At 53.0% G+C, this 26675-nt stretch overlaps 1 protein-coding gene and 1 pseudogene across 1 annotated transcript; one reads left to right on the top strand and one right to left on the bottom strand.

Moving 5' to 3' along the window:
- Positions 1 to 13693, bottom strand: part of LOC148182304 (uncharacterized) — a 38955-nt pseudogene extending 25262 nt beyond the window's left edge.
- Positions 13694 to 15499: 1806 nt separating this feature from the next.
- Positions 15500 to 22823, top strand: LOC148182303 (serine/threonine-protein kinase PAK 3-like). The gene is made up of 11 exons (XM_088068925.1): positions 15500 to 15578; positions 16034 to 16071; positions 16478 to 16991; positions 17161 to 17224; positions 18067 to 18115; positions 19134 to 19243; positions 20009 to 20126; positions 20519 to 20618; positions 21038 to 21234; positions 22136 to 22273; positions 22727 to 22823. The coding sequence occupies exons 1-11, from the start codon at positions 15500 to 15502 to the stop codon at positions 22814 to 22816; spliced, it is 1497 nt and encodes a 498-aa protein (XP_087925051.1). The 3' UTR covers positions 22817 to 22823.
- The last annotated feature ends 3852 nt before the right edge of the window (positions 22824 to 26675 follow it).

Genomic DNA, 26675 nt, shown 5'->3' with positions numbered 1-26675 from the left:
AGGAGCCCGTGAAGGGCTCAGGAGCTGCTGCTGCCGGGAGGGAGGAAATGCACCAATGGCTCCCAGCAGAGTCTGTGCTTTGAGGCTCTTTCCCAAACAGCTGCAGGAGGGAAAGCAGCTGAGTTTGGAGGAAGAGTTTTCTGCTGAGGTTTCCTGTTTGGAGCTGTCACAAGCTTGAGCTGCTCAAGGGAAACGCGGCTCTGCTTCCAGCAGGGCCCAACTGCACGGGAGCACAACTTGGTTCCCTGGCCCTGAGCCAACGGGCAGCAGCAGCTTCTGTTCCCTCCTGGCTCTTGTGTCATTTCCAGCAGCACAAGACACACCAAGAAAAGCTCCTCCAGAACATGCCATGAGAAACACAACCTGATTTCATTGCATGAAGGAGCTCTGACAGTCCCACGGGCTCAGGTTTGTTTGTCAGTGAACAGAGCAGGGAAAAGCACAGACACGTTCCCTGCACAGGGAATTCACAGGAGGAAAGTGCAGCGCTGGAGGATGTGCTTGGATACAACGATCCCACGGCAGTTTTGGGGATAAAATCGTCAGTGGAGAGAAAAGAACAAGTCCTACCAAGGGTGGGCTGGGGAGGGCTGGTGCTTCCCGGGAGGCTCCTGAAGCTCAAGAGGACAAAGCCCAGACCTTGTCCAAGCTGTGAGCTGGGTCTGAGCCAGAAACCAGGGGGTGGCAGAGACATTGCTGCTGAAGGGCTTCAGATTGCCAAAGCTAAAGTGTCCAGTATCAAGGAACAACTTGAGGTTATAGAAGTCCCAGTGCCCACGTTCCATCCCCTCATTTCAACCTGAAAGCAGAGCTCCACTTGTGACTCTGCTTTTTAATAATGAATGTCAAACTTCAACAAAATTCCCTTAGAAAGACCCCATGAAGGTTCACACTGTGAGAGCTCACTCGAGGCAGCCCCAACTCCTGCCGTGGTTCAGTCCCTGTCAAGCCCACTGTGCTTTCCAGCTGCTTTGCTCCAGCTCCCCCCAAATCACCATGAATTCCACTGAACTGAAACAAATCCAAGTCCTCGTGGGTCGGGACAAGGGCAGGGAGAGGTCACTCAGGGATCACCATCAGGGGTGCAACAGCCTGACATGGGGAAATGAACTGAACTTAGGATTGAGCAAATCAGACCAGGAGAATGCGGATTAAAATCAATCTTGAGAAACACCTCTTCCTGCTCCTGAACTTTTCTATCCGGGCCGCTGCTCGCGGGGCACAGAGAGGGGCCCGGCCGTGTCCCTCCAAACCTCCCTGGGAATCAGCCCAGAACCCTCAGCCTTCCTTGTGCCCATTCCCGGGGCCCCTTGTCCCTCCCAATGGCTCCCGTGGCTCTCCCAGTCCATCCCAGCCGCTTCCAGTCCGTCCCAGTCACTCCCAGTGACCCCGCCTGTCCATCTCGCCCCTCCGTGGATCTGCCGCCCCTCAGCCAATCAGAGCGCGTGTTCTCTGATGACTCATCAGTTGCCGGGCAGATCCACAGAGCCGAGAGCCCCGCGCTGGACTCGGCCTCCCAGTGCCGCGCACTTCATTCCCAGTCCCTCCCAGTGCCACCACAGTCCCTCCCACTTCTTTTTAGCCATATCGTCTATTCCTAGCTCAATCTCACTTCACTCCCAGACCTCCACGCTTTCTTTCAGTGTCCCACTATCCACTTTCATCTCCTTTAGTGCCACTCCAGTCCCTCCCAGTCCATTTCCAGTCCCTCTCAATGCCACACCATTCCCTCCACTCTCTCCCAGTGCCCCCAGCGTGTCCATCTCGCTGGTGCCCTCCAGCTCCCAGCCCGGCCCCGGCCGCCTGCTCTGCTCCCTGATGGATTTCTCCCCTGCCCACATCCAGCTGAGCTGCTCCCAGGGCCAGCAGCAGCTCTCGGGCCACGTGCTGGCCACTGCCGTGCTCCCCAGCGGGGACTGGAGCCAGCAGCTCCTGGTGCTGCTGGAAACCGCCCCCGGCAATGCGGGCTCAGCTCCAGCTGCCAGGTGGAGCACGTCAGCCTGGAGCACCCCCTGAGCCGGCACTGGGGCACGGCCCGGCCCCCACAGCGCCGGGGGCAGCGGGGGAGGCACTGGGGGGGCTGGGAGGGGGATTGGGGGGTGGTGGGAGGAACTGGGAGGGAGTTTGAGATTGACTGGTTTAAACTGGGAGATGGGTTTGCGGGTCAAGAATAGCTGAGAAGGGGATTAAAGGATGTTGGGGAGGGTGGGATGGGGTTCTGGGGGTCCTGGTGGACACTGGGAGGGAGTTTGGGGGTGCTGGGTGTCACTGGGAGGGATTTGAGTGAGCCTGGAGGAGCTGGAAGGAGATTGGGGATTGGAAAGCAGGGATTGGGATGAGGTTGGTTGTGCTGGGAAGAGACTGGGAGGGGTCTTGATGAGTCCTGGTGGGGCTGGGAAGGGACTGGGAGAGGGTTTGGGGGTCCTGGGGCAGTGGGGGGAAATTGGGAGGGGGCTGTGGGAAGAGACTGGCAGTGATTTACCAAAATAGCGATATTGATCCACTATCAACATCAATCTGTTAATGGACAAAAAACCTCTCCAACAGTTTAAAGTTACAAAGTGGATGTTTAATCACAGCACTGGGCGAGTGCGGGAGTCACCCCTTAATACGCACTGCAAGTTGACAAAAGATTCCAGTGTCTATTTATTTACAAAAGTCTTGAATTTCCAAAATACTAATATATAGTCACAATGCTAAAACCTCCCATTCCCCACTTTGGATTAAAATTCACAGTAATGAGTTTAAAAAGTCATTATGCCTGCTTGGTTGGCTCCCTAATTTGAGGAAGGGGTCGTTTTGGTGAGGAGGAATTATCAAGAGATGAAGGAAAACTGCTCTTCCTCACTCTCACCTTTCTACCTTTACAATGGTTGACATTACAAATGACATTTGGTACAACTCCAGTTTCCTCCCTTGTCACTTTGAAATGGGTTTCCAGATGTAAGGTCTGTGATCTTCCTGAACCCATTTATCAGTTTCTCTTTTCTCATTATAAGCACATTCAAACAAACATACAATGACAAGTAATTTTTTGCCTAAGTCTGAGATTCATTATCTCAGATCCTGCTTGTCACTTAATCATTAACTCTAACTAGTTCCAGCAAGGCCTATCTCTAACTTAGATTTCCAATTTTTATAAAATACCTAATTTTTTAAAATGAGTGACTCCAAAGGAGGTTTCAGAGGGTCCTGTATGGGCTGGGAGAGACTGGGAGGGTCCTTGGAAGGGCTTGGGATGTCTGTGAGAGGTTTTGGGGATCCTGGCCCATACAGATGCCCCAGGGATGCTGTCAAACACTGCCCACAGCATGATGGTGACGGGGATTGGAGTATCCGTGTTGGGCTTCATCTTCCTGGCACTGGGGCTCGGCTTCTGCCTGTGCAGGAAGGTGAGGGGGGTGCCGGGGGTCATGTCCTCCCTCCCCACAGAGCGTGTGTGCTTCCCGCAGGACCCCCCAAGCCTGGTGTCACCCCCTTTTCTCTGCCCACACAGCTTCTGAGGCAAAAGGTTCTTGAGGATTTAAAGTCAACAATTCCCATTGTCATTCTGTATCCTGTTGGATTTTCATTCCCCTGCTTTCATCCAGGTGCCCACAGGGAGCCAGGAAGATGTGGAGCCTCCCAGCCAGGTGTCTTCCCAACACGGATCACCAGGACCACGGATCACCAGGGCTCTGCCCAACGGGGGTCACTGGGGATCATCCAACGCTGATCCTCCCATGGGGGATGGAGCTGGAGCAGCGCACTCGGGGCACTCGCAGGGCTTCCCTTACTGGTGATTCCGTTGGTGTTGGGTCAAGTGAGAGCTCCTGGAGAAGCTCTTCCCACACTGGGGACACTCGTAGGGCCTCTCCCCAGTGTGGATGCGCCGGTGGACGGTGAGATTGCCGTTCTGCTTGAAGCCCTTCCCGCAGTCGGGGCAGCGGAAGGGCCTCTCCTCTGTGTGAATCCGCTCATGTAGGAGGACATTGGAGCTGGTCTGAAACCTCTTCCCACACTGGGGACACTCGTAGGGCCTCTCCCCAGTGTGGATGCGCTGGTGTTTTCTCAGGGCGGAGCTCCACCCAAAGCTCTTCCCACATTCCAAGCAGGTGTAGGGCCGTTCCCCCGTGTGGATCACCTGGTGTTGCATCAGACCAGTGACATCTCTGAAGCTCTTCCCACATTTCCCACACTCATAGGGCCGTTTCCCAGTGTGGATCCTCTGGTGATTCCTCAGGCTGGAGCTCTGGCTTAAGCTCTTCCCACATTCCCCACACTCGTAGGGCTTTTCCCCAGTGTGGATCACCTGGTGCTGGATCAGCTCAGAGCTCTTTCTGAAACCCTTCCCACATTCCAAGCACTTGTGGGACTTCTCCCCCAGCTGTGAGCTCTGGCTGGATCTCTGGCCGTGTTCCTGGCACTGGGGGGATCTTTCCTCCTTGCAGCTCCCTGGGCTGGGTTTGCAGCCCCTCCTCGTGCAGGATCTCTGGGGCTTTTCCTTCTCCTCCATCTGGCCACGGTGCGGGAATAAAAATCCTTGTTTGGGGAAAAAACAAGAGGACAGTGCTTTGGGGTGGGGGTTCCACCTTGCCCAAGTTCATCTCAGGAAGTCATTTGGCATCTTGTGTCTGTAAGAGCCTACTACACACCAAGATTCAGCCCGAACATCCTACAAACATCAAAACAGTGATCAAAAACTACCCAAACACCAAAGTCAGGCAAACCTGCTCCAGAATAAAAAGATTCAGCCCCTGCAAAAAAAAAAACCACCAACATTTAGCCCAATAAAAGAAACATCAAGATTCAGACCTGTGAAAACCATGGATCCCCCTCTCCAGTCACCTGCTGACTGTGGGGAGGCAACGCACCTAGGGCTGGGGGAGCTGCAGATACAGGGATGAACCTTGTGCTGCTTCCTCTTCCTGCTCCTCCTCCTCATGTGTCCCTACTCTTCCTCACACTCCACTTCCTCCTACTATTTCTCCTCCTGCACAATCCAACCTTGTCCTCCCACGTGCATCCTTTGAACATTCTGGTCTTCAACCCTGCTTCTCCTTCCCTTCTCCTCCTGCCCCCAGGCCCAGCACCCACTGCCGGCTCCATCTTCCCCCCCAGTCCCACAGCATCCCACCGCAGGGGCACGGATGGAGCTGGGCCAGCTCGGCCTGGGGCAGCGCTGGGCTCTCGGCCGCTTCCGCCCGCACTCGCTCCCCACTGCAGCCGCTCCCGCCACCACAGCGCGGGGGGGCCCGGCCTTGGCGCTCCCCCCTCCCACCTCCCCAAATTCCCCTCAAGGGGGGCGCCAAGGCCCGGGGGGGAGGGGCGCAGCTGGGCTCCAGCTGGGCAACGCTGGCAGCTGCGGCTCTGCCTGGACACTGATGAGTCATCAGCGCCGCGCGCTCTGATTGGCTCAGCCCTGCCTGAGCCCTGCGCCTGCACCAAGGGGGGACACCCTGCTCCAGGGGGGATGGCCCCAAAACGGGGGAACCCCAGCAAAGGAAGAACAACAAAGGCTCTTTACAAACTGATCCCGTCATTGGACATAGGGCCAGGCACATGGACATAAGGAAGTGACAGGAGGAGCCATCAGCTGCACAAAATGTTATTAATTGATGACACCGACTGCTGCTCAGCCAAGGTCCTGCTAAATTCATCAACTTCCAGAACAACAAAGACTTAACACAGCCATCAATATCGTTAGCTATACAAAAGTGGGGTGCATATTAAGGGGGTATGTAGGAGGTGCATTGGGAAGTCTGTACCTCTCCAGGACTTCAGTCAATGGGGAAAGAGAGAGGGAGATGAGACCAAGAAAATTTGGATGAAAAAGACTCTGTGTCCTCCAACAATTGGAGAGACCCCACGGGAAATGTCCCATGGCCTCATCCCCTTTCTTATGAATGAAATTACTTTTACAGGACTCCTCTGTCTTCCTTGTGGACAGAAACCTCTGGGGATGTCAATTTTTCCCCACACCTTGGGGCTCCTCCGCAATTCCTTCCACCGTCCGGGCCGGCGGGCAGTGAGTGCAGCTGAAGGTGCCTCACCCAGTTTGGGGGATCGGCTCCCTCGGCTGGCGGCGGCACCGGGGATTGATTGGGTACCCGAGAGTGAGCAGGAGACAGACGAGTGACGGATCAGGGCGGCTGTCAAGAGTCGGCAGGGAGAGAGCACTGAAAATCTCAGCAGTGACTCCAGTGGCATCTTCGGGGAGTAAACATGGCAGGGCACCCAGGGAGGGGACAAAAGGGAAAGCCACAATGGGGTCCCAGCCAAAGGGATGAGGATCCCAAAACCTCTCTCAAGGGTCCCTTGGGAGCATGTGGAGGTCGTTTGCACATTCTCCCAGAGGGAATTAAGGACATGGACACCCAGGGGGGCAATAAGGGAAGTCCAGAAGGGATTTAGACAACAGGGGATGGAAGGTGTTGGTGTGCTGGGAAGGGATTGGCTGAAGGGGAGTGTGCAGGAATGTGCTTTTAAGTCAGAAGCAGCAGGAGGAATCTATGGGGTAAGAAAAACAATGATAGAAAAGAGGAAAAAGAGAAAAACACTGAGGATTGGGATGTTTTTCAGAAGGGTCTTATCCTCAGAATTTCCCTGCTGACTCAGATCCTTTGTATCCCAGTTTTCCAGGACAGGAAAACAAGGAGGTCAGGATTTCAGGGGGTTTCTCTGAGCTGGGAGCGGCAGGAGCGGGCGCAGAGCTGCGGCACCGGGAGCACGGGCTGGGGGCCTGTGGGGAGCTGTGGGGCCGGGCCGGGGCTGTGGGGCAGCCGGGGCTCAGCGCCGGGCGCTGCCTGAGCCCAGCACCCCCCGGGCAGGGCCGGCAGTGGCCCCCGGCCCCCAGGAGGCTGCGGGACGCCCCGGCCGCTGCCCGGCCCCGTGGAGCTGCCGGCCCTGCCCGCCGGGGGGGCCGCCTTTGGACACTGCGGCAGGACAGGGACCGGCTCTGGGATACGGGCTGGGGAGGGGAGCCTCAGCACAGCGAGCACGAGGAAGGAACAGCTCAGAAATGGGGATTAGACCTGCAAGGATTGAGATCAGGTATCTGGCAGAGCCTAGGCTGAAGTGAACCCACAAGTGTGGGCAGCCCCAGGGAAATTGGCAAAATTAGATATGGAGCCTCTCCAGATTTCCCTGAAGCAACCAGGACAAGAGGTGTCGAAAAGCAATCCCCTGTTCCAAGGGAGGGAAGGAAGGGCTCACAGCCTGTCTGTGAGTCCTGCTCAAGGCACAGCTTTGGGAGCCAGGGATGGCTCCCTAGAATGCTCCTATCCTGCCAAACAAGAAATCCAATGGAATCCACAGAATGCTGCAGGACCCAAGAAGAAGAAATGAGATGATGAAACCGAGGCACCCCACAGGCTCAGATCCTTACACCATCCTGAACCAGGTGCCCTCCTCACACTGCTGCCATTCAGAACTTGATGCAAAAGATGCTTTCTGGGGATCTGCCCACTTCCAGAGGATGCAAACACAATTCTGCCTTGGGCTGGCAACAAGAGGTAGAAGGGAAAATGCTCAAGACATGGACGGTCCTTCTGCAGGGATGCACGGAAGCACCGGCCTGATTGGGGCAAGCCTTGCAGGAAATATCAAAGGAATTGACCTCACCCCCAGGGACTGGCTTAATGCAGGATGTGGATGACTTGATCCACAGGAGGACAAGGAGAAGAGGTAGAGGAAGCCTCTGTGAAATGGCTTCATTTTCAGGCTAAAAAGCAGCTTTGAGGATCTGAAAAAAAAGAAAGGACAAATGGTAGAGAAAATGATTAAATATTTGAGACCTATTTTGACAGAAGGCTTGTGGTGAATTGAACCTGAGAGGGTCCAGGGAATCTCAGAAATAATGTTTCTCAGGACCATAAAGGATTTGCAACAATTCTTAGGATATTTAAGGAATTAGAGGACCTGAACTGAAGATTCTCTTTTCCACCCAGAACATTGTGAGACGTTTTTACCTCAGATAGCCTCAATGTTATGGAGTGGACATAAGAAAGAGAACAAAATTTAACAAAGTGAAAAAATAAAATGATTGATGCCCCAGCCATGGCTCTTCCAGACTCAGAAATCTGAATTGCAAGGGAATATTAAACAGGCCACCCCTGAGCCTGCACTGAAGGCAACGCAGCAGCAGCCAGGGCTCCCCAGCGGGGGAAGCCCCTGGGCCTGCCCACAGATCCTCTGCTCAAATCCTCGGCCTGGGCACCCTCCTTTGCCATCTCCAGCCACTGCGGGACAATCCTTGCTCTCACTCTTGCAGCTTCAGGCCTTTCTGTGCCTGCCCTCGCCACAGCTGCTGGGGAAGGCACCGGGACAATTCCACTCTGCCTCTCAATTCCACTCACACTCTGCCCTGCCTGGGATTAGCTGCTGGCAAAATAGACCAACTTTAAAATGGCTTCAAATCTTATTTCTCTGGTCACACTAGGTTTGCCTTTGCCTTGGGGAAAGGAATTTTAATGTTACTTTTCCACCACTCAGCAGAGATGAAATTAACATCTCAACAGACTGGCAATAGCTCAAAAGATTCCCACCAAGACAACAACCATCAACAAAACATCAACACCCAGCAGCAAACATCAACCAACATCTACCCCAGACACTGCCCCAGGCACAGCTGGAGACACCTGGTCTGGAAAAGGCTGAGCAGGAAATCCAGGAGTGCCCACCTAATTCACATCACAGGCACAGAAATCCGGGTGCAACAGGAAACCAAATCCTAACAACTCCACACCTTCAAACCAATGAACATTAAACCAATGGATTTCTATGGGGTCAGACTGTATAAATTTAGAAAAATCTAGTCAAACTCATGTGTCATGGAATGATTTTCTCTGCACACCCAGCCTAAGTGTGCATGAAATTAATTTTGTTACACATTCTGGCCAGAATCAAGTAACACCTTATTTCTCTAAAGACATTGTTGAAGAGGTTTGCTTTTCACAGTTTCAGTGAAAAGATTACACCATGAGAATAATTTTTCATAATTTTACTTCTATATGGTGGGTTTTGTTTGGGCCAGTGGTGTGAGAATCAGTTTTTAGTCCTAGGAGAAGAAAAAGAAAACACTTGATTGCTTTCTCATTTTTGTTTTATATTTGTACGTGACTCTTAGTGGTGACAAAATGATGGTATGAGTTTTTCGATGTTCACCTTTAAGCTGCACTTTGAAAACTAGAAGAGCTTTAAAGTTGGTGCTTTAACACATAAACAGTTAATAAAATATTGTTTAAAAAAAATAAAATAGCAGTTTCTGTGGGGGGCCATGTGTGAGTCACAGGATGTCTGCCCTGGAAGAGAAGCTTTGTTCCAGGCAACCAGGAGAGGAGCTTTAGAAATGCAAATTAACACTGATGGCCCAAAGCCTGCACAATGGCCCAGGGGCTTCCTGCCTGCAGGAGGAATTGGGCTGATTCCCTCTGCCCCTCAGCCCAAGCTCTGCCTGCTTGCACAGATGGAATTTGCACAGCTAAAGGCAGAGCCCATTGTGAGGATATCTGACTCTGCAACACAAATTGGTTAAGCTGCAAAGGAAAACAGAAAATGGAGAATGTTGTGAAAACTTCACTAAAACAAGTGGGGGGGAATCATCCCTGTCCCCACTCCAACATGTGCTGTGACTGTCTATGTTATATAGGGTGTATCAGACCACTGGGGTTTATTTGCTACCACAAGTTCAGGGAAATCAGTTGGGAATCCAAGTATGTGATGATTTAATGAGAGAAAAGCTGACAATTGATGCAGCCCTGGCTGGAGTGAAACAGAAATTAAAAATTAGGAAATAAACACAAAGAAATGCTTGACTAAAAAGGGGGTTTGAAAAAACCATACCCTGACACTCTGATCCACAAGAACAAGAAAAGAGTCAGACTGCAAGATAAGATAAGGAGCCAGAATACACAAACAAGATGCAAAGACAATGGCATCACAAGATAAAGGAGATTCTTCAGACCCTAAGCCTGAAAGAACAGATTTCAAGTTCCAAAAGGTGGCCAGAGGAATGAAAGGGGCATGGAGTTAATTGTAATATGAAGTGAGGACAAGCAGAGTTAAAAAATGAATATGTATCAGGTGTATCTTGTAAACCTAGTCTGTAAAAGATAAAAAGAGAAAACCAAATCAAAAAGGTCTGCATGCTTTTCAGAGGAGATATCCCCCATGTACCTCAGCGCTGAATAAATTCATTCCTACTCTTATAACTACTCTGCGAGTTATAGAGTTCTTTTTATTCCACGTATCAGGAGGGAGCACCCAAAAATGGGGAAAAGATGAACGACCACCAGAACAAATCCTGCAACACCATGGACCAGACCCTGGGAACCCTGATGAATTCATATCAGCTACCAAAGAAACCATTTCTCATTTCAGTGTGATAATTAGATTACAGGATGTCATTGAAATAATAACCAACGACACAGCTCCAGCTCCTGACCTTCCTCTCAACCAATCCACTCAGATGAGGAACACAACATTTCACCATGGGATGGCATCAGATTATCTTTCAGCAGAAAATCAAGGCAGAGTTTGTGGAAAAGTTGAGTAATTCAAACTACCCTTGGCAAATAGATAGCAATGGAAAAGTAGTAAAACAGATAACAAAGGAAATAAAAAAGCAGCTCATGTACTTGTCCAAATGTGGAAAGGATGGGAATGGGACACAGTTTTGTGGTTCCCTCACAGACCACGGGTTAAACAAATGCTGTTTCTCCTCTCATGTGCTACAGCAACTCTCATCTTTTTACCATGCACCACACCTTGCTGAGTGCAGCTCATTCAGCAGCTGAGCAAGGGGATGCAGGTGGCAGCCAGGCCTCCTGAGCCACAAACGGCTACAAAAGGACAGAGAATGAGGGCACTGAGAGCAATCCGAAAACCAAAGAAGAACCAGGAAGAAAAAACACAGGCAATGAGTGAATCTGCTTGGAGATAGAGCCAGGGACTTGTACATAAGGCAACAATGGGAGAAACCATCAGTTTCAGCAAAGGTTACTAATTGACAAGGACTGCTGCTCAGACCAAGTCCCAATACATTCCTGAACTTCCAGAAGAACAAACACTTCACACAGCCAGGAATATCGGGTGTTATACAAAAAGGACATGCAGCAGGCGGATCAGGAAGGCTGAACCTTCCAAGCACCTCCGCCAGTGTTGGGCAAAGGGACAGGGACATGCGGCCGGGAAAATCAGGACAAAAACGAGGCCGCGTCCTCCAACACCTGGAGAGAGCGCATGGCAAATGCCCCATGGCCTCTCCCTTTGGGCAGCAATAAAGTCACTCGCACACCACTCCTCTGCCTCCTTTGGCCACACAAACCTCTGGCGCCGGGAATTTTCCCGCCCAGCCCCGGGCCCAGCGCAGCCACCTCCGGCCTCCCGACACGAAGCGGGACGAGCCAGCGCTGCTCCGCCACCGCCTCCTGCCGAGGCCCCAGCGGCAAGGAGACCGCGGGCAGCCGCTCCCGCAGCGCCCTCAGCCCAGGGCCAACACGGGCCGGCCACGGCACAAGCCACCCGCCACAGCCCCCTGCCGCCCCCTCCCGGGCCCGCAGCGAGCCCCGAGCCCCCGCAGAACCGAGCGCGGCTCCCACCTGCGATGGCCGGGGCCGCCTCCGAGCTCCGCCGCCGCCTCACCGGGCTCCGGCCGCTGCTGCCGCCGCTGCCGGGCCCGCACAGACGCTCCGGCAATGGCGGCTCTCCTGCCCCACGGCCGCCCTGGGGGGGCCAGCGGGGCCGGGCTTGTCCCCGCTCTGCCCAATCAGCGCGCGCCAGAACCACGAGTGACGGCAGAAGCAGCCAATCGCAGCCAGCGGCGGGCTCTGCACACGGCACAGCCCCGCCCCGCGCTCTCAGGGCCCGCCCCGGGCTGCGTGAGGGGAAAGGCGGGAGATGAGGAACAGCCCTGGAACGGGCCCGGCCCGAGCCGCCATTGAGCTCCCAACACAAACAAAGTTCTCCGCACCTCCCGGCCCGCCTTGCCCAGCCCTGGCTGCTGGGTGCCTCCGGCTCGGCGGGAAGCCCTGGAGCCTCATTTCTCCCACCTCTAATTAGGAGCATCAGTGCATTGCTTTGATTTCCCCCAAAAAGGGAAAACCACCCCAAACCCCTGTGGATGAGTGGGGGAGGGGAGAGATTTCTTGCACGAAACTCCCAAAAATACCAAAACCAAAGCGATGTGAGCCGGGACCCCCCAGCAGCGCCTCTCTGCCGTCCCAGCTGAAGCCCTCGCTGGCTGCTCCAGGCTGGATCGGCACACTGGGAGCACTGGGAAGGGGCCCCGGCTCGGGGCGCAGCCCCCGGGGCAGCCCCACGGCCCCCACGGCAGCTCCAAGGCTCCGCCAGCCGGGATGGAACGTGGGACGGGGAGCAGGGGAAGGGACAGGGCTACTGGCTGCAAGGGAACACGAGGGACACCGGGGGAACTTCACGAGCATTTAATGCAAAAGATAAAATCATAAGGGAGACAAAAGCAACAGCACCTGTGGCACCCTAGCACAGGGCCACACAAGGACGTGTCCCACTGCAGTGGGGTGATGCTGGCCCGAGTCCAGGCACCCACCACAGCTGCTCTTTCACTGCCCTCCACAGCCACACAGGGAGAGAAAATTTAACCAAGGGTTCATGAGTTAAGGACCTGGGACCTTTCCTCATCAAACACAGTCACGGGCAAAACAGGAAATATGAATTGAATTTATTGCCAGTAAGCTCAGAGCAGGAGAATAAGAAGACCCTTAAAAGCACCTTCCTTCCACCCCTCCCTCCTTCCTGCTCTGCATCCTAACCTGGCAGTGCAGGGATACAGGGAATGGAGCCATGGTCAGTTCATCTCCAGTGGCTTTTCCTGCTCATCAGGGACAGCAGTCATTCCCCTGCTGCACTCTGGGATCTCTCCCACCAGAGAGGTCTCCAGGATCTTTTCCAACTTGAGTCCATTCCATGGGGAGCAGCCCCCTCACAGTGCTGCAGCGTGGGTCACTCTGCCACGGGGTCACTCCTTCCAGGACATGCGGCTCCAGCGGGGGCCCCTCTGTCCACAGGTGTCCCCCGGGGTCACAGCCTCATCTCAGGCATTACCCTGCTCAGGCATGGGCTTCTCCAGGGGCTGTGGGGGGATCTCTGCATTCTGGTGAATCTCCAGGGGCAGTCAATCTGCAAATCCCATTGTTGGTCTGTGTTCTGATGGATGTTCCTGCCCCAGTGTTCATCCAGGTGCCCGCAGGGAGTCAGGAAGATCTGTTTGGTCAAGGCTGAGCTCTGTGAGAAGCTCTTCCCACACTGGGGACACTCGTAGGGCCTCACCCCAGTGTGGATGTGTCGGTGCCTGATGAGGGTGCAGTTTTGTGAAGCCCTTCCCGCAGTCGGGGCAGCGGAAGGGCCTCTCTCTCCTCTGTGTGAATCCACTGATGTTTGATGAGACCTGAGCTCCTTGGAAATCTCTTCCCACACTCAGGATGCACTGGTGTGCCATGAGGTTGGAGCTCCAGCTGAAGCCCTTTCCACACTCCCTGCACGTGTAGGGCTTTTCCCCTGTGTGTATCTTCTGGTGAGAAATCAGATTGGACATCTCAATGAAGCTCTTCCCACATTCCCCACACTCGCTGGGGCATTCTCCTGTGTGGATGTTCTGGTGCCAGATCAGGTGGGAGCTGCGATTGAAGCTCTTCCCACATTCCAAGCACTTTCCAGGCTTTTCCCCTGTGTGCATCCTATGGTGGTTAATCAGGACAGAGATCTTCCTGAACCTCTTCCCACACTCCCCACACTCCTAGGGGCTCTCCCCTGTGTGAATCACCTGGTGCCAGATCAGATGGGAGCTGTTCTTGAAGCCCTTCCCACACTCCCCACACTCCCAGAGCCTTTCCCCAGGGTGGATCCTCTGGTGTTCCCTCAGCTTGAAGCTCCAGCTGAAGCCCTTCCCACATTCCAAGCATTTGTGGGGCTTCTCCCCACCATGAGCTCTCTCCCCCAGCTCTGAACTCTGGCTGGATCTCCAGCCACCTTCCTGGCACAGGGGGGATCTTTCCTCCTTGCAGCTCCCTGGGCTGGGTTTGCAGCCCCTCCTCATGCAGGATCTGCGGGGCTTTTCCTCCTCCTCCATCTGGCCATGGCTTGGGAATGACAAATCCTGGATTAGGGGTAACCAAAGTGGGAGTGCCTTGGAGTAGAAGCTCCTCCTGCCCAAGTCCATGTCTAGAGCTCAGCAGGAGTCTTGTGGCCATGAAAATCTACAAAATATCAAGATTCAGCCCAGAAAACATCTCCCAGGAGTTCCCCATCTCTCATCTTTGCACTTTTGGGCTTCCAGAGGTTTCAGTTCCCTGGGATGATGGGGGTCCAAGGGCTCCAGGGGTTCCCCCTTCTCTGGGGTCCTTCTTAGCGATGATCCAGGGGCTTTTGGGGGTCCATGGGGTCCCTTCTCCCCTGATGCTCTGCTTTGAGATCCCAGGGATCCCAGGAGTCTCTCCTCTCCAGGCTCCCACCTCTCCAAGCTGCCAGGGTCCCCCAGCTCTGTGATTGCCCCTCTTTGCTCTCCCCACTCTGGGGGTCCCAGGGGTTCCTCTCCTCTGCTCTCCCGGGGGTCCCCAGGACCAATGTCCTCCCCCAGCCAATACTGGGCAATGGCCACGTGGACCCCAAAGATCCCCCAAGGGGCTCAGCTTTGGGGTCCTGCAAGATCCAAACCTACACACCCAGAGAAAAAAAAACCTCCCAGGGACGCCAGACAATATTTGGAGCTCAATTCCTCAATCTACGAATTCCAAACACACCCCAATAAAAAGACCCTCTCAGGGACCCCCCAACAGATTTGGGACCAGCTCCCCCTCCCTGCTCACCTTCAGGATGAGGTGGGGGCGATGGGCCCGTGGCCAGGGGTGCTGCGGACACAGGGGGCACTGGAGCCTCCAGCTTCTCCTTCTATTCCTGTTCCTGCTCCTCCTTTTCCTTTCTCCTTCCTCCTGCTCCTCCTCCTTCCTAATCCCACCTCCTCCCCAGTTCCTGCCTTCTGTATATTTAGAGTGGAGAACCTTGCTTGTTTTTAGAACTAGAACAAAGATTCCAGATGGAACAAGCCTTGCTGGTTTTATTCAGCAGTATCAGTGACTACAGGTCATGTTTGCTTTGGTTTGGTCCTGTCCTCGTTCCTCCTCAGTGCTCAGGCTGGCCTATGGGGTGTCCTTGTTTGCTGCATTTTCAGAGTTCCTCTTGGATCCTTTGGGCAATAGGCTGTGCCCTGGGAGGATTCTTTGTGCTCCTTTGTGACACAGGAGAAGCTTCCAGGCGGTTTTTGCGTGAGCGGCTGCTGTGGTGTCACAGGAACGTTGCCACGTCCCCGTGGTGTTCCCGTTGCTGTGGGACACGGAGGCCTCAGTGTCCAGAACGGCTCTGGGCGCCTGCTCATTGCCAGAGGATCCTCCTGCCCGAGGCATTCTCAGCAGCCAGCCCAGCCCCTGACGGGTGTCCTTCTGTGCTTGCAGGGGTACAGTCTGCAGACGTGTGCAGTGCAGCCAAAATGATGCAGCAAGTGGTTGCTGCAGTTGGCACTCTGTTCTCTGTGGCTTATTCGGGGTATTTTTTAACCCACTTGGCACGTAAGTTGAGGTTTTCCCTCGGTGCAGCATCTGTGGCTTTGGGCTTGCTGTGTGCTTTCTGTTCTTCCACTGGAACTGAGTTGACTCTGTAACCAAATTGCCCTGAGGACACGGTTGGTTTGGGAGAGCTCCTGCCAGCAGCTGCAGCTGAAAAAGGGGGTGTCTGCAGCCAGCGGGGCGTGCACAGCATTTGCAATGAGGCCTGGGGGGTTCTGTTCCCTCAAGCGGGGAGTCTGTGGCAGCGGAGCCTGGAACTCCCTCCGTTTGCTGCTCCAGCCAAGAGCTGACACAGCCCAGTGTTTTGTGCTGCTCTCTTGCTTGCTGTGTGAAGGGCCTGTGGCTCCTGGAGGGATGCTGTGAAAGCAAAATGCTCTCTCGGGCTTGCCTTGCTCATTTCCCACCACAGGCAGTTTTTTCCTAACAACATCTGGTTCACGTTTCCTCTCCCGTTGCAGGGCACCTCACGCGTGGATCCCGAGCAGCTCCTCCTTCGGTGAGTGGCAAAGGAAGCTTTGGTGTTCAGAATTGTGCAGCAAGTTGTGAGCTCGGCGTGTGGCAGCCGAGTGCCAGCCTGGGAGGCTGAAGGAAAGTTCCTGTCAGTGTCTTTGCAGCAGCAGCAGCAGCAGCAAAGAGATCCCTGGCAGTTTTCTCTGTCTCTGCTGAAGAGCTGTTGAAGAGCTGCAGGACTGGTTTTGCAGGCAGAAGATTGCTTGCTGGCTTTAGCCATGCTGGAATATGGAATTCCCAACAATAAGTGGCAATGTTGACTTTAGCCCATTGTTAGTTTGAACAGCTCTGAACCCTATTTCTGCTTAGTGCAGCTGGATGTGTAGCTGAGGATAAAGAAGGTGAAAACTGAGATAGAACTTCCCGTCCCTCACGCTCCCGTCTGTCCACAGGGCACCAAAGCAGCATCAGCACCTCCTCTGGCTCCCTCTGCTTGCAAAGAGGAGGCCAAAGAGGAGGAAGAGAGCAGTGAACTTCCCGCTGTTCTGGGAGACGAGGGCGAACACCCCGCGGTTTGGGAATACAACGGCGAGGCTCCCGCGGTGTGTGACAAGGACAGTGGACATCTCCCGGTGTGGGACGAGGACGGTGGACATCCTGTGGCTTGGGAAGAGGAGGGTGAACATCTTCCAGCATGGGAAGTCGATGGAGAACATCCCGCGGCTTGGAAAGATGATGGTGAACCTGCAGCATTTTGGGAAGAGGACAGAGAAGCTGCAGAGTTTTGGGAAGAGGATGGAGAACCTCCCTCTGCTCCTGAAGAGGACACCGAAGCTCCCTGTGCTGCAGGATCCTGGGCTGAACATTCTGACAGCAGCACAGCCCTGCAGCCAGAGGGGAGAGGGGAGTGGAGCCTGATGCAGCTGAGTACGTCTGCTCTGTTCCTGTGTGCCAGAGCAGGGTGCTGTGTGTGTGTCTCAGCATCAGCTGCACCCAGGGTTGCTCTGCAGCTGAATGGCACAGGGTCATTTATTGTCCTTCCCCAGCTGAGAGCAAGGGGCTCCCGGCCCCAGGGAGTGGGGCTGCATTCTGGCTCTCATCTGAGAGGGAGCATCTTCCACGTGGTTTCTTTCAGGGAACACCGTGAGCGTGGGGGAGCCTGCCGAGAAATACCTGGAACTGGAGCAGATTGGCCAAGGGTAAGTGCAAGGCAGTTACTTCTGCACAAGCAGGGCCCAGGTATTTTACTGGTGCAGGATCCAGTGAGAAGTCAGGAGAGCTCCAAACCCCTTCAGACACTGGGGTACGATGCTGCTGTCTCTCAGTGCTGATCAGAATTGATAACTGTGGTCAGAAGGCACCGTCAAAGGCCCCTGAGGCTGGCAGTGTCCTGTCTGCAGCAAGGAGCGGGACCTGGAAGATCTTCTGTCCCTGGAATTGGATTGCCTAAAAGAGCAACTCACCATGTGGTGACTGTGACTGTCAGAAAACAGTTCTCAAGAAGATTTCTTTTAAATATTTTGTTTCAAAAATTATCCATCAGTCAGGATTATCAACACAATGGTTTAGAAACAGAAACCAGAGATGAACTAATGAGCGATCTTTTCAGCACAGGTAGCAGACCCCATACATTCAGTAACAGACACAGAGCTGCTGCACTCGAGGGGAAAATGCATCACCTGCCTGCTGGCAGGGCCCTTGGGGATCCTGCAGGTCTCAGGCAGGAAATATATAAAGGATGAAATACATTCTTTTCCAGTTCTTCAGACACCCACCCCCCCCCCCCTCAGGTTTTGAATTGAAGGAATTCAGCGTGGACATTTGGGATTTCCTCCAGCCCTTTTCCTTTGTGTTGGGCCTCAGTTTTCTCTTGCACACCTTGCATGGCAGAGGGCTGGTGGCTGCTGTGCTGTTGTTTGAAGGGTGGATGCACTCGGGTGTTTTGTGAACGCTGCAGGCAGCAGAGATCTCCTGTCTGGGCTGGCTTTCACTGCCAGGGCCTAAAGCGCTGCTTCTTTCTTCTCTGCTGTTTTGTCTCCAGGGCTTTTGGAACTGTTTCCAAAGGACTCGACAGGGCCACTGGAGGAGAGGTCAGTGTCAACACACCCAGCACGTCTGGCAGCTCTCGAGGGCTTTCCCCTCTGCTGGGAGCTGTGGCTGGAGCTGTGGGGCCCAGCAGAGCTTTCCTGCACAGGCTGCTCCTCTGAAGGCAGAGCAGGGTCAGCCTGCAGAGCACAACTGGGACAGACTTGGTCCTTCTCAAGTGCCCAAAGGAAGGCAAGGAGGGCAGCGGTGTCTGTCAGAGCAGGACACGCTGGCTTGGTCTTCATGTCTAAAAGTGTGAATGCATCAGCTGGTGGAGACTGAGGCCCAATTTACCTTCTTCCCATCCTCGGACAGGAACACTATTTAGCAGTTTTATCATCCTGAGTTTCATCAGGATACCTCAAAGCCTAATTAAGGAGAGATTCTGCTTGTTTGGGGTTTTAGTCCTACTGCAGCTATTCCCACAGAGCCAGGGAGAGAAATGAGAAGATGGATGTCCAGAGCAAAGCTCTCTCCTAAACCCTGCAGCCGTGTTTGGGTCTGGTGTCAGTGGCAGCTGTGACAGGGATTATCTGAGCAATGGATGTGCACGTTTGCTTTGTTGTGCTATCCCAAACAGAGCAGGGACATTTGAAATCATGGCCAAATGCCATAGAATTGCTAAAGGGTAATTGCTAAAGGGTTCCTGGCTGTTTTGCTCTGTGTGCACAGAAACAGAATTACCTCCTGCTTGCAAAATGTGTTGGAATAATAATCCTAAGAGTGCTGAGGCCATTTGAGAAGACTGTAGGTGCAGAGAATCTTGTTAGAGCTTTGAGGCTGACAGCTGAGGCACCATTTCTGCAGAGCTTACAGAGCCAAATGTCTCTGGCCATGAGTCCTGTAACAGCCCCCAGCGAGCAGAGCAATGGGCTGTGGGAATGGCACTTGCTGAGCTCTGGTGTCCCATCCCAAGGCAGTTTGGCACAGCCCGGCTCGGTCGTTCCAAAAAGACTCGCTCCGTGTTTGCTGTGGCCTCCTGCCACAGACTCCTCCAGTGAAAGGTCTGCAATGTCCCTTCAGGTGGCCATCAAGAAAATGAGTCTGAGAGGGCAGAACAGGGAACAAGCTGTGAATGAGGTCGTGGTCCTGAAGGACAAGAAGAACCCCAACATTGTCAACTCTTTGGACAGGTGAGTGCTTCAGGTCTTCTCCCGTGCATGGGCCCTGCGTTCATCTTTCCTGGCATCCCTAGTCTGTAGCCTCTTCTAAAAATGCCTGACCCGGCCATATCTTCCCAGAACAACAGCCTGGCACTTCACTCCTTCCATGTGCTTTTGTTGCTTTGCTTTGGCTTTTTCTTCAAGTTGACCCCATTTGCTGTGTTTTACAGCAAGTGCTGAGAAACCCTGGTAGAAATTTTTTTCCTTGGCTTCTTCTTCCCAGCCCTTTCCCATTGCTGCAGGTGCCTGGAAGACCAGGTTCTTGTTTCCAGAAATGCCTCATTTGCCCATTTTTCAATGGCCTTGTCTATTTCTGAAGGGACTTTGTGCAAGGTTTTCCAAGCATTTGACTGCTTTTGCCCCAAGTGCTGCACAGCCTCCTCCCCTGGATAACTCTGGAAGTTGTGTTGCCTCGTTCCAGAGGGAATGGTGGAACTGATGAGTTCAGATGCTGAAGCAGCTGGGGGCAAGTGTTGTGGTTCCACATTGAGCTGGGCTGTTGCTAAAGTGCATTTTTCACCTGCTTGCCATCTAAGGCCCCTCCTTTCTCCCGGGTGCCTCCTTCTCCTTTAGACTGTGCAGATTCCAAGGCCTGTGCAGCCTGGCAGGAATGTCTCTCCATCTGATTCTGTCCTCATTGACAAGTGACCTGGGAACAAAACTCCAGTCCAGGCTTTTCCCTGGGGGAATTGAGCAATGCACATTCATCTCTGTGCCATTGTTTTCCTCTTCCAGCTTCCTTGTTGATGGAGATCTCTGGCTGGTGATGGAATACATGGATGGAGGAACTTTGCAGGACGTTGTCAGACAGACACGCATGGCTGAAGGAGAGATGGCAGCTGTCAGTCAGGAGGTGAGGGATCCTGCTTGTGCTTCCCATGGCTGGGACACCATGGTCCTTCCAAAGAGGCTGTGAGAACAGAGTGGCTCCATGCTCAGGCCTTTGTTTCTGTGTTGTTTTTATGAGCTGGAGAGGAAAGAGCCTCTGAAGTGAATGGCCTGCAAATATCACTGCATTTCTACTCTGTTCTTGTCTCCTTTCCTGCTGTTGTGGTACTCTCTGTCTTTTCTGGATTTGATTTGCTGTTCTCAGCATTGCCTTGAACCTTTTGCCTGGAGCTTGTCTGCACTGCACTCCTGGGCTGTCAGAGCAAAGTTGCTGCTGGCAGAATTCTAAACTGTCCTTTCTTGTGTGATATATTCCAGCCACTGATTTTTTCCCTTGTGTTTCTTGTTGTCTCTCAGTGTCTGCAGGGCCTGGATTTCCTCCATTCCAACCGGGTGATCCACCGAGATCTGAAGAGCTCCAACATCCTTCTGGGAATGGACGGCTCTGTCAAGCTGGGTGGGTGTTCCTGGCCAGGCACGGCGCTCCCGGGGTGCGGCTGTGGGGCTGCTTCCCAGTGAGGGCCAGAGCCCCACAAGTGCTGCTGGTGGCACTGCCCGGCCCCTGCTGCCAGCTGAGAGCGGCTGCCCCGTGCAGAGAGCTCAGGAGAGGAGCAGGGTGTCAGGAGTGCCTTTGCTCTGGGTATGGCCCTCCCAGAGGGGCAGGAGTTGCAATCTAAAGCTTCAAAGGAAATCAGTAAAAGCCAAGCATGAAAGCTGAGGGCTTCTTTAAGGGTCCAGTTCCATCTTTCCTTGCCTACAGCCCTGAGGACTTTTCCAGCTGGATTCAGCACTGCATTCTCAGACTGAGAGTGGGGAATCTTTGTGCTTGGTTTCCTCATTGCAGCTGCCTTTGACAGTGCTTGTTTCTGTCCTCAGCTGATTTTGGCCTCTGCGCTCAGCTCAGCCCTGAGCAGGACCAGTGCAGCTCCATGGTGGGCACTGCTCACTGGATGGCCCCAGAAGTTGTGACCAGTTCTCCTTACGGCCCCAAGGTGGACATCTGGTCCTTTGGCATTGTGACCATCGAGATGGTGGAAGGAGAACCTCCTTACTTCCAGCAAACGGGGGCCATGGTAAGAGGCAAATTCTCCAGGCTTTGCAGAGGCCTGTGAGCACAGGGTGACCCTGCACTGGGAGGAGCAGCTGGAGGTTTCTGCACATCGCGAAGGGAATTCCCACAGCACCTGAGCCTGAACACAGACAAATATTCTGCAGTCTCCAGCAACAATTTGCTTTGGGATTTAAGTTGTTGCAGCTCTTGTGAGGATCACCCAAATACATGAAGCAAGTGCATCAGCTCTAATGTTGTCTTGCAGAAAACCCCAAACCAACCCCAACACCCAAACCCAACAAGTTTTCTGAAGGAGTTTCTAAAAGAGGTTTTGTGAGATGAACTCCCCCCTGGCTCTTCTCACTGGGAAACTTGTCTACAACATGAAGATGATTGTTTAACATCCCCACAGTCTAACATATTTCTTTCCTAGTCCAAGCTACTTTCTCTGTGTCACCACACCTGAGCTTTCAGCCACACAAACCTGCTGTTCCTTGCCTGGCAGTTTCTGGCATGGGGCATCAGGAATGCTTTTACTTGAGTGTCAGTGGCACTGCAGAGATGCATTTGATGTAAGAATCCTTTGAAATAACACAGGCAAACCACACTGACTCTTGAAAATGGCCTGTAAAGCTGGTGTCCATATTTGGAGAAGCAAAATGGGCTATTTCTGATGGAGGTTCCTACTGACAAAGTCAGCCAGTGAAATTGGCTCTGAAGGCAAGATCATTTGGATGTTGCAATGGCTGTGGCTGCACCAGGGTTTGGGTTTTTTGGCTGGCCCAGAAGAATGAGCTGTGAGCAGCAGCATCTCTGCCAGGGAGGAAAGTGCCCGGGGAGCTGGGGCAGAGAAAGCGGGCTGGATGTGAGCACTTGTGGGTGTGGAGGAAGCTGTCAGAGCGCTGTGTTTGCTTTCCCTGCAGGCCCGCGCTCTGATCCGGCAGAACGGGACCCCGCAGCTGCAGGAGCCCAGGCGCCTGTCGGCTCTGCTGCGGGACTTCCTCGAGTGCAGCCTGGAGCCGGACGAGGAGCGGCGCTTCTCTGCCCAGGAGCTGCTGCAGGTGAATGCCAAGCGGCTGCGGGGGAAAACGGCAGCGCGAGGGAGGGCAACTCTTGTGGGGCCCCCCTCCCATCATCTCCAGTCCCGCTGCCTTTCACACGCAAAGCAAGCAGAATCCTCGCCTGCTTTGGCTTGGCAGGCTCCTGTCGAGCTCATCTGGACCTGGTGCCTCGCCACGAGCGGGGACATCTTCAAGCACATCAGGTGGCTCAGAGCCCTGCCTGACCCGAGCCTGGATGTTTCCAGGGAGGAGGCACCTCCCGCATCTCTGGGCTCCCTCTGTCAGTGTTTCCCCACTCTCCTGCTACAGCAATTCTTCTTTAGATCTAATCTGAGCCTGCTTCCCTCTCTTGACTTTCAAACCATTCCCCTTTGTCCTGTTGCAACAGAGCCTGTGAGGAACTTGAGTCTGGAAAGTAACAGTTCATTTCTTTCTTTTTTATCCCTTGGGCAGCACCCATTTTTGTCATCAGCCAAGCCTCTCTCCAGCCTGACCCCTCTGATCACTGCAGCAAAGCAACTGAGGGAGCAGCGGAGGAGATGAAGCACAGGAGGCCAGCTTTTCGTTATAGTAGTTAGGACAAGTAGTTAGTAATGTTAGTTAGCACTGTTAGTTAGTTAGGGTAGTTAGGACAGCCTGTTTGTTCTGGCAGTTATTTGAATAAAATCTCTGTTAAACCTCCAGTCCCTTGAGGTGTCCTGTCCTTCTCCCGCTGTGACTCAGCTGCCCGGAGCACTGCGAGGGGAGAGCGGGCCCAGCCTCGCCCAGAGCTGAGCCCCAGCAGAGCCTGGCAGAGCCCAGAGCAGCCTCGGCATCTGCAGAGTCAGCCTGGAAGGAGGCGCTTGGAGCCTTCTGGGCTGCAGCCGGCTCTTGCTTACAAACTGTGTGCGCTGGAAAATGCCTCTGGTTCTGCGGGAGGGCAGAAGGGGCCCGGGGAAGGCCCAAGTGCTCCATGCAAGGGAAAAACCTGCCCTGCGTTTGTGATAAATAACTGTGTTGTTGTTCACCTTTGCTGTTATGTGCTGGCTTTTCCAAATTATTATAATCACAACGATTTTGATATAGCACAGTTTGTAATCACTTTTACCTGCTTTTGATATAGTAGTGTTATAAATGACTTTCAAATTTCCAAACAATCAAATTTAATTAATTGATAATATAGTTTAATAAATTGGATACAAAATAATAAAAGAATACAATCTATTAAAAGAATACAGTTTAGTAAAAAAGAGATACAATTTAGTAGATATATTCAGATACATATTTATATATATATGTATATATGAATATAATTGGCCAGTGGTTACAAATGGTTAAGGCATAAGCAAAACCGACCGGGGTGTAGGGGGGTCATCTCACCTCACGTATGAAACAAAGCACTTCAAGCTAAACTTATATACTGTATGCTTATACTATATTCATTAATGTTTCCCATAAGTTTCCTCCTTTTTCTGATTTTACTGACCATTTATTTTCTAAATTACATCCTGTACCTTAATTTTGACGTGTAACATCTGCAAAGGGGTACATCTGCTTTGTAACACTAATTCTTGATCGTTTCTAATAATAACTTTAATAACGGTTGCAATTTAGTTATCACGAATCAATTCCATTTATTACACTGGGAATGGGGAACCCTGCACTTCCATTTCCAGGCGAACCCCCCTTCCTGGGCACAAAGACTCTCCATGAATGTTCATTTCGGGACACCGGGATCCCCTGGTACCCCCTTCCCCGGCCCCAAAAACCCTGCACCCCTTATCTGGAACCTGGAATCTCCTGAACCCCCATTCTCAGGAATGGAAACCTCCCAGAACCCCCATTCCTGGGCACCAGGACCCCCCTGAACCTCCATTTTCAGGCACCGGGACCCCTTGAACCCCAGAACATGGGAAGGGACCCCCCTGAACTCCCATTCCGCTGCAGCAGGACCCCCCTGCACCCCTGTATCCAGGACTGGAACCCTCCCAAACCCTCCATCCTCCCACCCTGGGACCCCCCTGCAGCCGAGCCAGGGACCGGCCTGGCCCGGCAGGCCCCGCTGTACAAGGCTCAGCGAGCCCTCCCAGGGCTCTCCCACTGCAGAGGTAAATCAGGGAGAAGTGCCAGCTGACCAGCCCTGCTGGGGAGACGTGTATCCAAAATGAGAATGGATCCCCCAAAACCACAGCTCTTCCTTTTAAACAGAAAAGGGGGAGATGTTGTGGTGTGTTTTTGTTTAATTCAAAGTTTGAAGCTGTTTGTATAAGTGGTTTGTTCTGTTACTCCTCTGCTTTGTTGGTTTAACCCAAAGTTATCTCCTCCCCTGCCCTGCCCATCATTGTATCCCAACCCCTTTTTCCAGCACCTTCCCTATCAATCTTGTCCACCCTGCCCCTTGTTCCCAAATGTTCCCTGTCAATCCTGCCTTATGCCAACCCCCTGCTTGGACGTCCCCTTTGGAAATCCCCTAATCCACAGCACCCCATTGATCCATGTGTCCTATTCCCCTCCCCAGGATATCCCTCACTGGTTGAAGTTTTGTATCCACCCCTGAACCCTCCCCATATATAAATTGCTGTACACTTGAATTCTGTGTCTTTTGTCCCTGGACCCTTGGGAGATTAAAGCTTTCCCTTAAATCCAATACAAAAACAAAAAAAAAAAAAACACCTTACCCCCATTCTTGCCTCCACACTGTGTCTGACAGCTGTTAAGTGCTGTAGAGCATTGCTCTAAGCCACACCTCAGGTCGTCCTGCTCCTGAGGTGTGTTCCAATCCCGGTGTGGAGCTGAGGAAGAGCTGACTGGCCTTGGCACCATTTAACACCCAGCTGATCCCAGTGTGTCCCCAATCTCTCCCAGTGCCCATCCCTGTGTGTCCATCTCAATGCTGCCCTTGAGCTGGAGCCAGCAGCTCCTGGTGCTGCTGGAAACCGCCCCCGGCAATGCGGGCTCAGCTCCAGCTGCCAGGTGGAGCACGTCAGCCTGGAGCACCCCCTGAGCCGGCACTGGGGCACAGCCCGGCCCCCACAGCGCCGGGGGCAGCGGGGGAGGCACTGGGGGGAACGGGAGGGGGATTGGGGTGTGCTGGGAGGAACTGGGAGGGAGTTTGACATGGCATGGTTTAAAGTGGGGAAGGGATTGAGGTGATTAGGGTGGCTGGGAAGGGGTTTGAAGGATGTTGGGGAGGGTGGAATGGGGTTCTGGGGGTCCTGGTGGACCCTGGGAGGGAGTTTGGGGGTGCTGGGTGTCACTGGAAGGGATTTGAGTGAGCCTGGAGGAGCTGGAAGGAGATTGGGGATTGGAAAGCAGGGATTGGGATGAGGTTGGTTGTGCTGGGAAGAGACTGGGAGGAGACTTGATGAGTCCTGGTGGAGCTGGGAAGGGACTGGGAGAGGGTTTGGGGGTCCAGGGGTAGTGGGGAGAAACTGGGAGGGGGCTGTGGGATCCTGAGAGGAACAGGAGGGGCTCTGGTGGGTCCTGGGGAGGCTGGGAAGAGACTGGGAGTGATTTAGCAAAATAGCAATATTGATCCAGTATCAATATCAATCTGTTAATGGACAAAAAACCTCTCCAACAGTTTAAAGTTACAAAGTGGATGTTTAATCGCAGCACTGGGTGAGTGCAGTAGTCATCCCCTTAATATGCAATGCAAGTTGACAAAAGGTTCCAGTGTCTACTTATTTACAAAAGTCTTAAATATCCAAAATATTGTGAGAAATGAACTTGTAAAAATTCGTAAAAATCTAAATAAATGTATATAACAATACTATAAAATATAAAGTACAGTATGACACACAAGCCCTTCCCAGATCTAGCCACGAATTCCCACTCAAAGGATAACGATCCTAGCCGGCGCCCATCAACAAAAGAATAGACAGGACGCGGCCCATCAAGCTGACAGAAAAAAAAAAAAAAACTCCTCAAACTGACAAGGACAGGCTCGGTGACCATCAACGGGGAAGAATAGGCAGGACACGAAACATCAAGCCAAAACGGAGAAGCACCGACGAGATATTCATCACCGGACCCGAACACCTCGCCTTGCGGGCTACCGTTGGGGGTAGCCATCAAGTAAACAAAAGGAAAAATCCAGCCGAAATATCCATCGGCTCCAACCCGGATCCAACCATCCCATCCGGATGGCCTGAACCACAAGAGCCACTCAGAATTTCTTTACATATGAGGAGACTCGGTCCGGACGTCCATTCGACTCTATTCTCCAATGCCAGGAAATCAATTCATACGACAATCAAGGACTGTTGATGAATGGTGCCTGCCTGGAATTTGGCCTCAAGGCTAAAAATCCCTATAAAAACCCCGGACAGTTTACCCTCCTGGGTGGATTTGGGAACACCTATACCTTTGGGTATAGACCCCTGTCCACCCAGCGCTGCGCTGTTTGTTTTATTGTGGTTTT

This window comes from Pseudopodoces humilis, chromosome 33 (genome assembly GCF_049639895.1).
Source record: "Pseudopodoces humilis isolate 2021_Gansu_Grassland_sample_001 chromosome 33, ASM4963989v1, whole genome shotgun sequence".
Classification (NCBI taxonomy): Eukaryota; Metazoa; Chordata; class Aves; order Passeriformes; family Paridae; genus Pseudopodoces; species Pseudopodoces humilis.
This window is presented reverse-complemented; position numbering and strand designations above follow the sequence as displayed.

Coding starts and splice junctions, on each gene's coding strand:
- LOC148182303 (XM_088068925.1), top strand. CDS start 15,500: ATGATGCAGCAAGTGGTTGCTGCAGTTGGCACTCTGTTCTCTGTGGCT. Junction 15,579..16,033: donor TTTTTTAACCCACTTGGCAC/GTAAGTTGAGGT, acceptor CTCCCGTTGCAG/GGCACCTCACGCGTGGATCC. Junction 22,274..22,726: donor CTGCCCAGGAGCTGCTGCAG/GTGAATGCCAAG, acceptor TCCCTTGGGCAG/CACCCATTTTTGTCATCAGC.